The sequence below is a fragment of the Hemicordylus capensis genome, chromosome 4 (assembly GCF_027244095.1).
Source record: "Hemicordylus capensis ecotype Gifberg chromosome 4, rHemCap1.1.pri, whole genome shotgun sequence".
Lineage (NCBI taxonomy): Eukaryota > Metazoa > Chordata > Lepidosauria > Squamata > Cordylidae > Hemicordylus > Hemicordylus capensis.
The window spans coordinates 11,476,608-11,491,892 of NC_069660.1; the positions used below are offsets into that span (position 1 = coordinate 11,476,608).

The 15,285-nt window shown below is 44.5% G+C and overlaps 1 protein-coding gene across 13 annotated transcripts in view; it reads right to left on the minus strand.

The window, feature by feature from the left end:
* Positions 1–1,826: 1,826 nt before the first annotated feature.
* ARFGAP1 (ADP ribosylation factor GTPase activating protein 1) overlaps positions 1,827–15,285 on the minus strand; it is a 54,014-nt gene continuing 40,555 nt past the window's right edge. For 5 of the 13 annotated variants that reach the window (XM_053246122.1, XM_053246124.1, XM_053246121.1 and 2 more), the window contains 4 exons: positions 12,028–12,084; positions 9,505–9,564; positions 7,005–7,081; positions 1,827–6,047 (listed from right to left, as the gene is read on the minus strand). In XM_053246122.1, the coding sequence (XP_053102097.1) occupies positions 5,687–6,047; positions 7,005–7,081; positions 9,505–9,564; positions 12,028–12,084 (555 nt within the window). In that variant the 3' untranslated portion in view covers positions 1,827–5,686. The remainder of the gene's footprint in view (positions 6,048–7,004; positions 7,082–9,504; positions 9,565–12,027; positions 12,085–15,285) is intronic. The other 8 variants (XM_053246126.1, XM_053246129.1, XM_053246128.1 and 5 more) reach the window with 3 other exon arrangements.

Here is a 15,285-nt window from a genome sequence, read left to right on the forward strand (position 1 = left end):
AGCCAGAATCATGAAGGTAAGATAAGTCAGAAGCACTAATAAGAACAGCCCTCTGGATCCATCTAATCCAGCATCCTGTTTCACACAGTGGCCCACCAGATGCCTCCGAGAAGCCCACAGGCAGGAGGTGAGGGTTTGCCCCCCTCTCCTGCAACTGTTATGTAGCAGCATCCTGCTCGTGTCTTCCTAACGTCTACTTCAGCCTGCTGTATTGTTAAGCTTATCTGTACGGTGGCTTCCGGTGGTAAAAGCACCCCCTCTGGTGGCCAAAGAGAAGAACTATTGTGAAAATTACACACAAACCACAGTCATTATTGGTAATCTCTTAATTTTTCAAAAGTAGGTTTGGTTCTAATTACACAAGTAGTAAAGATGCCTTTCTGTGTAGTACCACTTTAGAGTGTTCTTCAGCAGAAAATTTTTAATTAACCTTGCAGGGCCCTTTTGTGGAGGAAGATTCATCATGGCCTTGGAAGTGATCATTGCTAGCCTCAGCCGGACAACAGATTCCGCAAGGAAGCACCGGAGCCACGGGAGGAGCAGACTGACAACTAGCTGCACCAGGGAAGGAAGCCAGAAGGATGATGGGAGTTGTAGTCCAACATTAGGGATCTCTGGCATGGACAGAGAGCCATAGAAGGCAACTGATTCTATCAACCAACATGGATGTTCATGGGGGAATGTTGCATGATAAATGCAGAAGCTGCAGCAACAGAACCAGTCCCAGTGAGAATAAGGGGTTGTGGGTGGATTCAGACAATAGGTACCGTGTGGGAGGGGGAAGTTACTTTAGCTGTTCTAGTGGTGTAGGTAAGTGGTAGTCTCACTTCTTGCCATACAAAAATCTATTGCCACCACTACTCAGAAGAGGGGGTGGCTTGCAACAGAGTCCTCGGGGTCAACATTGTGCCCTTCTACAAGTTTCCACCCGGGTAACTCTATACCTAAAGTGGCCTTTTTGGATATCTCCACATTTACCTCCCCATCTCTTGAGACTCCCTTTCACCACTGGCCTCTTCTATCAGTTTGCTCCCCTTCATATTTTCCCCCTGTAAGTTACTACACCAGTACACCTGCTTTATTTCATGCATATTTAAATTATAGCCTATTTAGTTACTCAGTATTAGCACTGAAGTGCCTCTATGTTGCTTAAAAACCCATGAATTTGGAAGCTCTCCAACAAATCCCTACAGTTGCACATCTATCTACTTGAAAATATCCAGAAAGGTCTCACCAAGTCCTCCTACTGATAGTCTTCATGTTTCTCCCAAGTATTGTCAAAATGCCTCTCCCTCAACTAATACCATAACCTCTTGTCCCAAACACACAGAATAATCTGATCAACCCCTCCACAATCTTCCAACTCTTTAAGCAACCCTCTAAACACAGCACAACTGGCCTTGCTGTTTTCCCCTACAAGTAATAGACTCAGTTCCATTAGTCCAGTGAATAGCTTTAAGCCGGGACTCCTCGGCATATAGTGGGACTCCTCCAAGCCTTTTCAATGTGCCAACATCTAAGCCCCTCGCCCAATTCTGCCTCTCTATATAGAGGATGCTACATTTAATAGAGGACACTCAAGCTTATCATTTCTGTCCAGAACAATAGTTTAATACTGAATTCCCCGAGTTCTTGTCCGTGTTAACTAATACAGTTTACACTCAAGTTCCAGTAGTGATGCAAGTGGGAATGCACCTTTATATTTAAACACAAAAAGGGGAAAGTCAAGTTGACAGCAATCAGTTGTCATTCTTGTCTGGAACGCCTACCTACCCCTCTCTATTCCTAACGTGAAGTATAATCAGTCTTCAGGCAATGCAAACTGCTTTGTTCCATTTCTCTTGCTTTATTGTATTTTTTTTTCTTCTTTTAAAAAGATGACACTGTAGGTTCAAGTCCAGTACCACTTTACAGAACAAGGAATAGCGCTCACTGCTCCTGTGAACTTCACAAACATACAGAAGGAAAATTGAAAGAATATCAGCTCCCAGAACCCCCCCCTCACATAAAAAGGCCAGTTATGCCAACCTAGAATGCAAAAGGAGGACCACTGCCTCTTGCCTTCAAGGACTGGGGGGCAAAGTCCCCACCAATACTGTCAAACCTCTTCATTTAAGCCTTAGGACAGGGAGACTGATCCTTTAAAATGTCATTTTCTGGATTAAATTAAGAGGAGCTTCACCTCACTGTTTAAGTTACTGCACAAGTTACTACACCAGTACATAAACATTTCTACCCATGGAATGTTACATTAGAGCAGGGTGAGGTTGCTGGATTCCAGGGGAGTCCAACGAGTTTTCAGCACGAGTGTATAGCAAGGAGGCTCAAGTCATGAATCCTAGTAATAAATACACACTAAGGCCATGTTCTTAGAAATGCCCGGCTTTGCCAAGAGAACTTGAACACCCAGAAGACGACCCGGGTTTCTGCTAGGATACTAGGTATAACCCAACTGGTGTCTGGAAGCATTTTGCAGCTCACCTGACTTACTCCTTTCACCTCACCTAGTTTGGGGCAGACAGCAGATGTCCAGTTTCTTTTTCTTTTTTCATGCTAGAAGAACCACATGGGAAAGGTTGTGTTGGAGTGCAAAATCCAAACTGATTATGCAGCTCTCTCCATGGTCAGAAGCTGTCAAAAGTCAGATATTCATCTTCACATGTGTTTCTGGCAAAGTAGATTGATGTTTTCCATTCCAAGCAATATTTTCCAAAGCATTTCCATAATGGAAAGAGCAACTGGCATTGAGAGTTCAAGACGGAGGTAGCTGAACCAAGTCAATGAAAGGTAGGGATCATGGGTATAATGAGGACAAGGCTGCCTAAGTTAGGGGCAAAGGGAGGTTGTTTGCTCTGGTGACCTAAACTTCAAGTTTGGTGGGAACATGGTCTTCACACCCCTCCAGCCTGGTCCACAGACCTGGTATCACAACTGCACCCAGCCCATGCTACTGAGGTGTCTCTCTCATGCCAAGCACCATATTAGAGACCATGCATTTGGCATTATTTCAAGTGCTTGTGTTTCCAGTTCAGTTTACTAGGGATATGAATATTCAGAGAACAATGTAAAGTTTTGTGGGTATATCCCAGAAGTGTCTTCTATTGCAGCAGCAAAACATTTAGAGATCCACCTATCTTGCTAATGAGGTACCTAAATAGCCATCACCATATGCCTGGAATGGACGGACAACACACACAGACACACAGACACCCCGACAACTGATCTCCCAAGAAAGCTGTATCTGAAAAGGAATTTTGTATAATGCCTCACAATGTAGGCCTATGGATATTTACTTGGAAGTAAGTCTCATTATGTTCAGTGGGACTTATTTCTTAGTAAGTGTGTTTAGGATTACAGCATCAAACGCTTAGATTTTAAGTGACCTTTTTTTGGGGGGGGGGAACCAGAGAGAGATTGGGACGGCGTGAATACTTCAGACAGTAAAGGAAAACAGAACAAAAACGCAATTTAAGATAATGCAGAGAGCTTCTTATTAGTTCAGACAGGCTGCTTCCAGTCAGGCAATCCAGCTCAAGTGCGTTTTCCTGTCCCTATTACTACAAGACCTGATGAAAGATTTACTGCCTAGTCAGTGGTTGGGTGACAACACTTCAGGCCTAAGTCCAAATAAGATTTGCAGAGCACATACACTGGTTTCAAGAACTAGGCAGTGGATACGTACTACAAAGAGCAGATAAAAGGATTCCGGGGCAAGTTTATGATAGCTGCTACATGTTTAACATGTAATCACATTCTCATGATGCTCTTTTTGGAACAAAAAGGAACAAGTTAAGGATTTAAGAAGTCACTACATTGAAAGAGTTGTGTTTGCAAAAATGGCACCACCAATGCTAGGGAAAGCATCACGCCTCTAAGTGTCCAGACCTTTTTTTAAAAAACAGAGTTGTGCAAGATCAGAGATCTTGGAATAAGATGCAGGAGTCAGACTGGCACAAGAAAAACAGCTCTAAGGGTCCCAGAAGAACAAGCAGGGATGTCCGTGCCGCCACCACCAGTGTCACTGACAGGCCACAAGATGACAACCCACTGAGAATAGAGAGGGAGGAACAGAAACAAGAATAGGAAAGATTTAAGGAAAGCTTTAAGTTGGCAGTTTGAAAGACTAGAGTGATTAAATACAATAGAACAAGCCAACAAGATCATATTTCTCCACAAGGCAAATACTGACATAGTGAACAGCAGACAAAAATCCTAGAAACTCAAGACTACTTAGTGGGTAGTACACAATATATTGTGTGTGTTGTGGCTGCTGAGGCCAGTTCTTCCCAGCAGACATCCTTAGCTGAACTCTGAATGACCGGCAGTTAAAGTGTAGTTCACCAGTCTGGAGCCTGGAGTCAGTGGTTCCTTTTGGCAACGCAAAGATCTTCTTGGACAGTGACTCAGACATCAGAAGTCAACATTCACACAAGCAAAATTTTCACATTGATATCTGAATGATTTCCAACTGGTTAATCCACACAGAGTTTCAACCAGCTGCACCGTGATTCAAAGTTTTCCAGGAGGTTCTCACAATATTAACGGTTGCACTGTATATTAGAAAATGTGGTAGTGATAGAGACAAGAGGTATCTACAGACCACAGACATTGGGGACAGACTTTACCTAAGACCCTGTAGGAAGAAATACCTGCATTCTTCTCAAACAGCATGCAAAGCAGCTTCTCAACATGATAAAGTTGCAATCTGACCACTATTGATAGCTTTTGGGACCGGGAAGGAGAGAAAAAAGGAGAGAGTGTGGGGAAAGCTTTTATAGAATATTTTATAAAAAGTGGTCTCATAAAAAGGCAAAATAAATTAATTTAATTAGAATAAAGCCTCAAAATTATTTACTTCTGTCTCTGACCCTGTTCACCTATCCTGCCAATTATGCCTTCTAAATGCTTCATCTTTGATATCAGGCAGTCCAGCTAAAACCCTCAAATAAAACCTTAGATAGAAGGAAAAGGTGAAATATATTTCCTTTAATTTAAAAAGGGAGGGAATCTTTTTGTTACACACCTGCTGAAAGCTTTCAAGAGCAGGAAGTGGTTAATTCTAAAGTCTACAAATGCTTGGAAGAAGTTCAACTTGGCTTCTTTAAGTCAGAGATTTAAAAGGAATAATGCAGGGTTTTGTTCCGTTAACATTTCAAACCCTGATATATCTAAAAACTGCTTCAACAGTGTCTTAATTATCATTTTGGTTTGTGTCAAAGCTATCCCAGCAGCTTTGAGTCACAGATCTCTAACTTGCAACCCATTTCCTTCTCTCCAGAAGTTCTCCAGAACTTCAACTGAAGTTCTAAAGAGAATCTGGGCCATCCTGTGAAACTAGACATGCAGTATTGTGCTATGAAGGTCTGCTGGCATGGGCTTGCTTCCTCCAAACTCTCGTGTTCAAGGAGGTCAGCATGCTCTGCACACACATCAGCACGGTGAGAGTAAATCTAATGCATAAGGTTTCCATGGGAAAGACGTGTCTTCATATGGTAATTACAAGAATCTGCAAACCAATATTTTTGCCGTTGTAGTTGTAAACAGGAGTGGAAAGAGAATGGAACAACAAGCACGAAGTTTAACAGGCCCCAAATGACAAGGAAGTTAATCCAGTTAGGTGGGAAACTTCCCCCTCAGAGGTATGACTTCCCCCTTCCCCCCAGCCATGCTGGATAGGAGCAAAGTCCTACCAGTTTTGGTTATCCCACCCTTCCTCAGCTGCTGAAGAAGTTTCTTTTGCCGTATTCTTGGGGGTCTTCTTGGCTTTGCCCTCCCCTGCTGCGTTCTCCCAGTTGGACTCCCAGTTTTCCCAGCTGTCACTGTTACTGTTCTTGTTATTGGAGACTGTTCCCGACCCCCAGACATCCCAGCTATCAGAACTCTTCTTCTCAGTCGAATTGTCCACATACGTCCAGCTATCGCTGCTTGGGGACTTGTGGGTTTTTGGCGGGTCTGAGTTGCCAAAGGTCTCCCAAAAGCTTTGATCCACAGTGTTGTTCTGGTAGCCTTCGCTTCTGCTGTTCTGGTAGCTCTCCCCGTCAGGTGGCCTTAAGAAAACCGAAGAACAATGGTTAGTTCAGGCTGCCACAGCACAGTTGTTATTGTGTCCTGTGCTGTTGGATCATCACCTTGCAAATTACGGAGGGGATGGGGGAGAGCTCCATCATATCCAGCTGGAGCCAGTGCTGAGGATATAAACAGAAATTCCTGCTTAGATGTCTGGAGGTGGAAGGGTGGGGGTGGAGGAGAGAGAAGTCAGAGACTCCAAACAGCTGGCAGCAATTGCTAGCACAAGAGCCAAATGGGATGGTGCTGGAAAGGAGCCTCTCCTTTTACTGCAGGAGTTGAGATGAGATGAGATAGAGGGATGTTCTGGGGAGTGCTGAGTTTGGGGACAGTAATGGACCCATGATGAAGAACGGGAGAAAACAGAACTTTAAATGAGGAGGGAAATCTTTCTGCATAAAAGTGGAAAATAGGTAAGTGGGGCAGGAACTGAGGAGAGCTTGGAGATGCATCTCCCCCGAATCTTAGCCACCTGGGCGAGGATGGAATGAGGTTGAAGAGGGTGGGATTCCAACTGAAATATTTGAGATGAGTTGCTAGCTTATGTTTAGCATTATTTACTTCACATTGGTCTTATGTTGGTGTTTTTATGTTTGGTTTAAACCAAACATCTGTTTCGAGTGCATGAGAAAGGGCAGGAAAACACGTTTAATTAGAAAGGATATATTTCTGCAAAGCAGGACTTACTTTCATTTTATCTATAGTGCAGTTGACTTTTCCCCTGTAAAGGAATGTCACTGTCCCTTGGTCTCAACACCAGACAATTAAAAATGATTTGCAAGGCCCAGGTGCTTAAAAAATATATAGGCGAGGGTTTTTAAACTTGGGTCTCCAGATGTTGCTGGACTACACGTCCCATCATCCCCAGCCACAATGGCCACTGTAGTCCAGCAATATCTGGAAACCCAAATTTGTTTGTGTCTACACAAACAGGGTACCTTTCAGAAGGCTCATCTGATTTTCCAGAGAAAAAAGTGGTGACATCTCGCCATCCCTTGGTACTTGCTCCCTGGACCTGTGAAAGAGAAATTGGGGCAGAGGGGAAGGGGAAACCCAAGGGAAGGTTACAAAGATCTACTGTACATTGCGACAAGAGGTCACGGGATAACAGATCAACAGAGTGGAGGCACACAGAAGTGTATATTCCCAAGCATCCACAGCCGAAGGTGCTGGACACCGTGGGTCTTTGCCAGAAAACATTTGTGGGCATGCAAAACTGATTGGCTTCTGTGTGTTCACAAAGAAGTTCAATATTTTAACTTTAATATTTATGAGAATCGGACAGGGCTGATTTATTTATTTAATATACCGCCCAGTCCTTAGACTCAGGATGGAGCAGCACCATTTGGTTCAGGCTTTAAGACAGGCAATGCAGCACAAGACCAGTCGACATGTGGGTGTGCAGACACAGCCATTTGGTAGACATGTCCATTGGCTTCTCTTCTTGATGCGTGGCTTCCAGGACCCTGTCCCACACCTTCAGTGCAATCCAGTGTGTTTTTATTCCACGGTGTTAAATGGGGCTGGCTCCCTGGTGAGCGTACCTCGGATTGCAGCCTTAGTCCCAGGCCAGGAAAAATACCCTCTTTTCCTCAGGACGACAGGCAGAGGTCATCCCTGCATCACCCTGGGCTACCAACCCCCCCCCCCAGCCCAGTACAACTGCAGAGATGACCGCTGAGCCCCGCCTCACCTGCTCCAAACTTGGAAGCAGTAGAAAAAGCCAGGGCTGGCTTCCGTGCTGTCAAGAGAAGCTCTACCAACCTTCCTCTCTCAGTTGGGGCTGGAGAATGGGGCAGGGATATTCCCCATTGCTGTGAAGCATGAGGACATCCCTGCTCTCCCCATTGCCAAGCCGGGGAGAAAGATGGGGCTCCCCATGGCAACCATGACACAGGGCTGTGGGATACTCACCATGACCAGCAGTGTGGTGCTGCTCTGTTTTTACATTAGAATTTATGCCAAAATACCAATATCAAATGCTATGATCAAGATCCAGAAGGCCATGCACACACAGGGGTTTCCCCAGCCCTCTGCCATTCCTACAACCCACCCATGCACTCACCCTGTCCCCAAAAAGCCAGAGCACTTCCAGGATAGCATTTGATAAAGCATTAGTGGCTGCAGCCAAAAGACTAGATTGGTAACCCTTCTGCCTGCATATGTGTGTGTGTGGGGGGGGGGGCACGCATGCACACAAGATTCTTTGAATCCCAGCCTATATCTGGAGAAAGCCAAAAACATATTTTCCTTCTTGTTACACTACCGTGAAAAGTCATCCGGAGTAGAACTTTGCAAACCAGGAGGGACTCTGCTAGGAACTGCCAAGGCAAAGGTTGCCGGACCCTGCACAAAACCTTTGGCCATTGTGGCTGTGGAAGATGGGCACTGAAGTCCAACAACATCTGGGGACCCAGGTTTGAGGACCTCTGCAGCAGAGGGGGTTCTAAAGCTTTGTGCAGGTCATGGGAATTTTTGCTGTGGCAGTTCCTAGCAGAGTGCCTCCTGGTTTGGCCATGGGAGTGGAAGTCCAACAACACCTACAGACCCAAGTTTGAGAACCCCTGCTCTACTGAATAATTGAACCTCCACATCACCACAAGAAGGAAAATCAAGAAGATAGCAATTGCGATGATGTGGAAGGACTGAATGCTACGCCTTCTAAAGAGGGCAACAATTCTATGAAAATGACCAGTGGACTAAATTCTCCAAGAGCCCTTACTGAAAATGTATAGTTTTTCCTAAAAGTGCAAAATCAGAGCAGTTTGAAGCACTCTATAGAACAGAAAGAAATAACTGAACAAGGAGAGGGCAGTAGCACTTACCAATTTTACCAAGCAATGGCAGCAAGAACAGGAGGAGAGGGAGAAGGTACATATATTAGCAAGATTTAGAAATGTTTGTATTCAACTTAAGCTGTCTCCATATTCCTTTGCACACATGAGGGCTGATAATTCGGTTCACATTGCTATTTCCCATAACACTTCAGAGTAGTCTTTATTAGGATGGTTTCCACTTCTCTCACTTATTTAGGTAGAGAGCACACAGGGCTTTTAACTGTAGCACCAATGGTATACAGGGCTTGATCAGAAATAGCCCTTAATCGGACTAAAATAAAGGTTTTAGACCAGGGCCCAATTCACACAGTACCTTAGCTTTCAATAGTTTACAGAGACACGGAAAATATACCAGCTCTTCCCATGCAAGGGCATGTCGAAACACATTTGACATGCAAAACTAATGCAATCAAGTCACTTCAGAGTGACCCAACAATGCCCAAAGCAATTGTGTGAACTGGGCTTAGCAGGAGACCCAGCCAGCCAACATCATGTTGCTGCAAAATAAACTGCTTCTTGTGCTGGAGGTGTCGTGTGTCAAAGGAATATGGAGACTGGCTTAATCCATGGCTGCCTAGCCACAAGGCAGGCCATTTCATACCTTGGAAGCCAAATGCAAGACTCCCTGGGAAACGTCATCCAAAACTTTCCCCTCTTTCACCTACATGAACCAAGACATCCATAATTAGGTGTAGAAAAAAATTATGCCAAGGCAGCCTGTGAGAAAAGCTTGTTACATCAAAAACGAAACACACATCTCATCAATTCCAAAGACAATGAAGTTCGGATGACTGTACGCTTTGGCAGGAAGCTTCCCTGGGGAAATAAAAAAATGACCCAACTTACTAACCATCTAAAAAGCAAGTCATACTGTGCTCCATGTAGAGAGACAATTAAATGAGACAATTCTAAAAAGTACAAACTAGTCATTTGTCTGTACCATGAATGCAACTTATTTAGAATCTCACAGTGTCCATAGCCTTTCTAATAAGTTTGGGAACATCTAAAAATTATCTCAAATCATGATCAACTTGTACCGTACAGACCTTAACCCTCTTACTAACAAAACTAAATTAATTACTGTGCATCTAGTTTACCAGCATGGTGTCTCCAGAGGACATTTGCTACTAATAGACCAGGGCAGGGATTCTCAACCTTGGGTCTCCAGATGTTACTGGGCTTCAGTTCCCATAATCCCAGCCCCACTGGCCTTTGGTTGGGGATTATGGGAGCTGAAGTCCAACAACATCTGGGGACCCAAGTTTGAGAACCCCCGGTTCAGGGATTGAAAAAGCTCTTCCCTACTTGTGAGAATGGGCTGGCTGGCTTGAAAGCACTGTACAAGAAGCATTCTCGGAGACATTTAAGCTTTCAATATGAAGCAAGATAAGCACAGCGATGCTTTCAAACCACCAATTTCCCACATGGATCTTGAGGTGGTATAACTTTAACAGTGCAAGAGGACTGTAGCACATGAGAAACACCACATTTCAAACTGGTCTTAAGTAGTTTCTTAATATACATCACCACCCTTTTGTACACTCCATGATTTTACTATAACTAATAGTCAAGGGTAGATTTATTGTACTTTTTCCAAGCAATCGATTGATTGATTCAGTCGGCGTTGACTCTTAGTGACTACATAGATAGATTCTCCCCAGGATGATCTGTCTTAAACTTGGCCTTTAAGGTCTCTCAGTGGTGCATTCAAGCAATAAGGCAGTAATTATTCTGAATAAATCTAGAGTAAGCAGGCATAGGGAGAGATCAGACTGGTCCAGTGGACAAGTGTTTGTATTACCAGGACTGGGGAGGGGCACAGGAGGCCTAGTCTCTGCATCTTTTGTGAGGGCTACTGTTTTTCAAAAGGCTGCAAGGAAAGGGGCACAGTTGTACTAAAATTTGGAATGTCAGGGGTGTGGATTTCATTCCCTTCCACACACATCTGTTTCCTCACAATTGGATCATTTTAGCCACATGCTGGACTTCTACCTGGGCTCAAACTAGAGTCTAATTCTGTATCCATAGAATGATCTTCTGTATGTTTCTTCTCCTAATCTGCCCCTAATCTGGAGTAAGCCCCACTGGACTCATCTCCAAGTTTGTGTACAAAGGACTACAGCTTCAGGACTACAGCTTTATTGTGATATTTTTGTTTAAGGAACTGTAATGTCTGAATATGGATTTAGGTAATAACATACATAGATGTACTACCCATATCTTATAAGAGTGCCAACTATGCAGGTCAAAGGGGTAGTGGCATGAAGAGCTGATGATGATGCTCCCTTTGCACACACTATGAAATATCCACATCTTAACATCTCCTTTTAAATATTAAGTTTAAGTTCCTCTCAAGTTATTGGCTTTGACCTCTACAGGCCTATAAATCGGGTCCCAGTGTTCTCCACATTCTTCTGCAGCCCGTTAGGTACCTTTGCTGGAGGTCTCATCACTGAGAAAGGTCAGAACAGGGAAATATCCAGGCAGTGAATAGGCTCACCAGTTGCCCCAGTCTTGTGGAATGGGCATGGGCAACCATCACTAGGGACCCTAATGCTGCAGCTGTCAAGGTTTGTGAGGCCCCTATGGCAGAGGTTCTCAACAAACTTGAGCCTCCAGAGATTATTGGACTACAACCTCCATCATCCACAGCCACAATGGCTCAAGGTCATGGCTAGGGATGATAGCCCAACACCATCTGGGGGCCTAGGTTTGAGATCCCCTGCTGCTCTATGAGAATGTATTGGGTTTTTTGTTGTTCTTAGGTTTATCTGATGTTGGCTCTTACCACAAAGAACTAGCTGGAAACTGGACAAAAGCTTTACACAGGACCTAGAGATACGATGGGCTGTTGACAATTCAAGGCAGACAGATTGTACTGCAAGGAAGCGTGGGGAGGAATAGACGCATTTCCCATGGATTTGAACCAGCCAGTCAGATCTTTGGCTGTAGATCTCTTGAGGTGCGATGCCATTACATAGATTTTAAACATACCAATAGGGAACGTGTTTTTAGATTGTGTGGTGGGAGGAATGATACTGACACCACATGTGCACACAATTCACACTGGAGAAGCTCTTGTGGGTAAAGTATTCAAAATCCGTTAAGTCGTTTCCAAAGTTACCTTTTCCTGTGCAGGTTTGACAACATTTTCATTTATACTCTGCCCTAACTCTGAAGCCTAGTTAAAAGCAAAACAAGAACAAAGTAAGTCAATTATACTTTTCTTCACAGGACACATCTAACATGTATTGCCACAGAAAGTAGCAAGTAGACTTTTAGGGGCAGGGGAGAGGACAAAGCAGGACAGAAGAGCCCTAAGCTTTGCCCAATACAAGCAAGAGAGTGAGCTTGAAGCGCACAAGATGCAAGGTCACAAAGTGGGGGCAGGGAAGACACCAAGATATACAAGACAACTGGGCTGTCCAGTATTCTTGGACTGGCCCTTTCAGCAAGCCCCCGCAGCTAGCAACAGACAGAAGAAAGGAACCTTGCTAAACCACAGGTTACCTTAGTGGCATCACTACTGCTGCTGCCGCAGTGAAGTTAGTTCCTCTTGCTGCCCTAGGAACATACAAGAACCTCTACCCAAGTGGTTTAGTTATGTTATATGATCATTCCCGAAGGAGAAGACATTCCTGGGAAATCTGGTTTCACAACATATGGCCCAAACCATGGCAGGGTAGAAGCTTCCATTGTTGGAGCAGCAGGGGAGCCAACTACACCGGGGCTCTTTGGCGATGACAACAGAACCACTATGGTAAGATGTAGCCAACAAGCTGCTTTGGAAAGAGATATGGAATGACTTCACAGAATATGCTGTAATGCACAGCTAGCAGTTTGAGAACAATTCCTGTTTCTAGGTAAACCTGGTCAAGTCACTCATGCATCGAACAACGACTTTAGAGTATAAGGCTCACGCTATCTGCCTAGGTGTGAAAGCATAGTGAAAGACAGTGGTGCTCCTGTCTGGAAGAGGTGCAGAAGACTTCTGCACTTGAGTCAAGGTTTGCTGTGCTGCAGTAGTGAAGTGTCATATAATGGCCCAGTTTAGATGAAATACTAAACCATGGTTCAGTGCTACAAGCTGCAGAAAGGCTTAGGTGCGTAAGTGACCTGCTCCTCCTCGATGTGCGAGGAGATTGACAGAGCAGAAGCTTCCAATTCCCTTCTCTTGTCCACCGCTATTTATTTATTTATTAAATTTATACCCTGCCCAAACTTGCGTCTCTGAGCGGCTAACAACAATTAACACACACAAAAAGTTAAAACAGTTAAACATATAACATGGACAAAAGTTAAAACAATACAATAATTTAAAAACCATAAAATTAACAGTATTTTTAAATTAAAAACCTGAGAAGGCTTGGGTGGAAAAAAAAAGTGTTTTCAAATGTTTTTTAAAAAATAGCCAGAGATGTGGAGGATCGTAACTCAACAGGAAGCGCATTCCACAATCTCGGGGCAGCAGCTGAGAAGGCCCGTCTCTGTGTGACCACTAAACGAGTTGGCGGTAACTGGAGACGTACCTCCTCAGATGACCTCAATGGGCGGTGGGGTTTGTAGCGAAGAAGACGCTCTCTTAAATACACAGGGCCTAAGTCGTTTAGGGCTTTATAAGTTATAACCAGCACTTTGTATTTTCCCTGGAAACCTATCGGCAGCCAGTGTAACTCCTTCAGCAAAGGAGTAACGTGGTCTCTCTGAGATGACCCAGAGACCAACCTGGCTGCTGCATTCTGAACCAACTGAAGTTTCCGGACAACGTACAAAGGCAGCCCCACGTAGAGCACATTACAAAAGTCTGGAGGTTACCAACAAATGTACTACTGTTTTGAGGTTATTGATCTCGAGAAACAGATGCAGCTGGTGTATCAGCTGAAGCTGATAGAAAGCACCTCTGGCCACTGCCTCAACCTGAGAAACCAAGGAGAGGTGTGGATCCAGGAGTACTCCCAGACTGTGAACCTTTTCCTCTTGGGGAAGTGTGACCCCATCCAGAACAGGTAGATCAAAATAGTCTCTGGAGTTCTGACCCTGCACAATAAGTACCTCCATCTTATCTGGATTCAGCTTCAGTTTATTCTCCCTCATCCAGCCCATTACTGCCTCCAGGCAGGCATTTAGGGAGGATATGCCATCACCTGAAGAAGTTGACATGGAGAAGTAGATCTGAGTGTCATCAGCATACTGATAACACCCAGCTCCAAATCCCCTGTTGATCTCCCCCAGCAGTTTCATGTAGATGCTAAAAAGCATTGGAGAGAGTATGGAGCCTTGAGGGACACCATACTTAAACTCAGATTCTGAAGAGCAACAGTCTCCAATTGACACCATCTGGAACCTGTCCGAGTGGTAGGAGCAGAACCACTGTAAAACAGTGCCTCCCACCCCCAACCCCCTCAGATGCTCCAGAAGGATACTATGGTCGATAGTATCGAAAGCCGCCGAAAGATCTAAAAGGACCAACAGAGTTACACTTCCTCTGTCAATTCCCAATTGGAGATTATCCATCAGACCGACCAAGGCAGTCTCTACCCCATAGCCCACCCGAAAACCAGTTTGAAATGGGTCAAGATAATCAGTTTCCTCCAAGACTGTCTGGAGCTGAGAGACCACCACCCTCTCAATTACCTTGCCCAGCCATGGGAGATTAGAAACTGGCCTATAATTGCTCAACTTGGAGGGATCTAACACAGGCTTCTTTAGAAGAGGTCTAATAATTGCCTCCTTAAGACAAGGAGGCATCCTGCCCTCCCTCAGAGAAGCATTTATGATTTCTACCAGGCCACCTACAACAGCCTCCCTGCTACATAGAATAAGCCATGTTGGACAAGGGACAAGAGAACAAGTGGTAGGCCTCACCAATCCAAGCAGCTTGTCCACATCCTCAGGAGTCACAAACTGAAATTGATCTAGTCAAATCGTATAAGAGGAATTATTGGACACCTCCAGTTCAGACATCAAATTAACTGTGAAGTCTCCATCTAGGTTGGCCCGAATCTGAGAGATTTTGTCCACGAAAGATTCATTAAACACATCACAGCGGGTGAATGATGCTTCCAAATTCTGGTTCAAGGGAGTGGGGGCAGATACTAGGCCCCGCACAACTCTGAACAACTCCGCCGGACGTGAACTTGCAGAAGCAATATGGGCAGAAAAGAATTGCTTCTTTGCCGCACGTATTGCCTGAGCATAGATCTTTAAGTGTGCTCTATGTTGTAATCTGTCGGATTCAAGTCGAGTCTTTCTCCACTTGCGCTCCAATCACCTACTTTGCCACTTCAGCCCCCACAGATCTTCTGTATACCAAGGGGCCAATTTTGAAGCAGGTCGGAGGGGACGCTTAGGAGCAATCGTGTCTACTGCCCTGGTGAGCAAG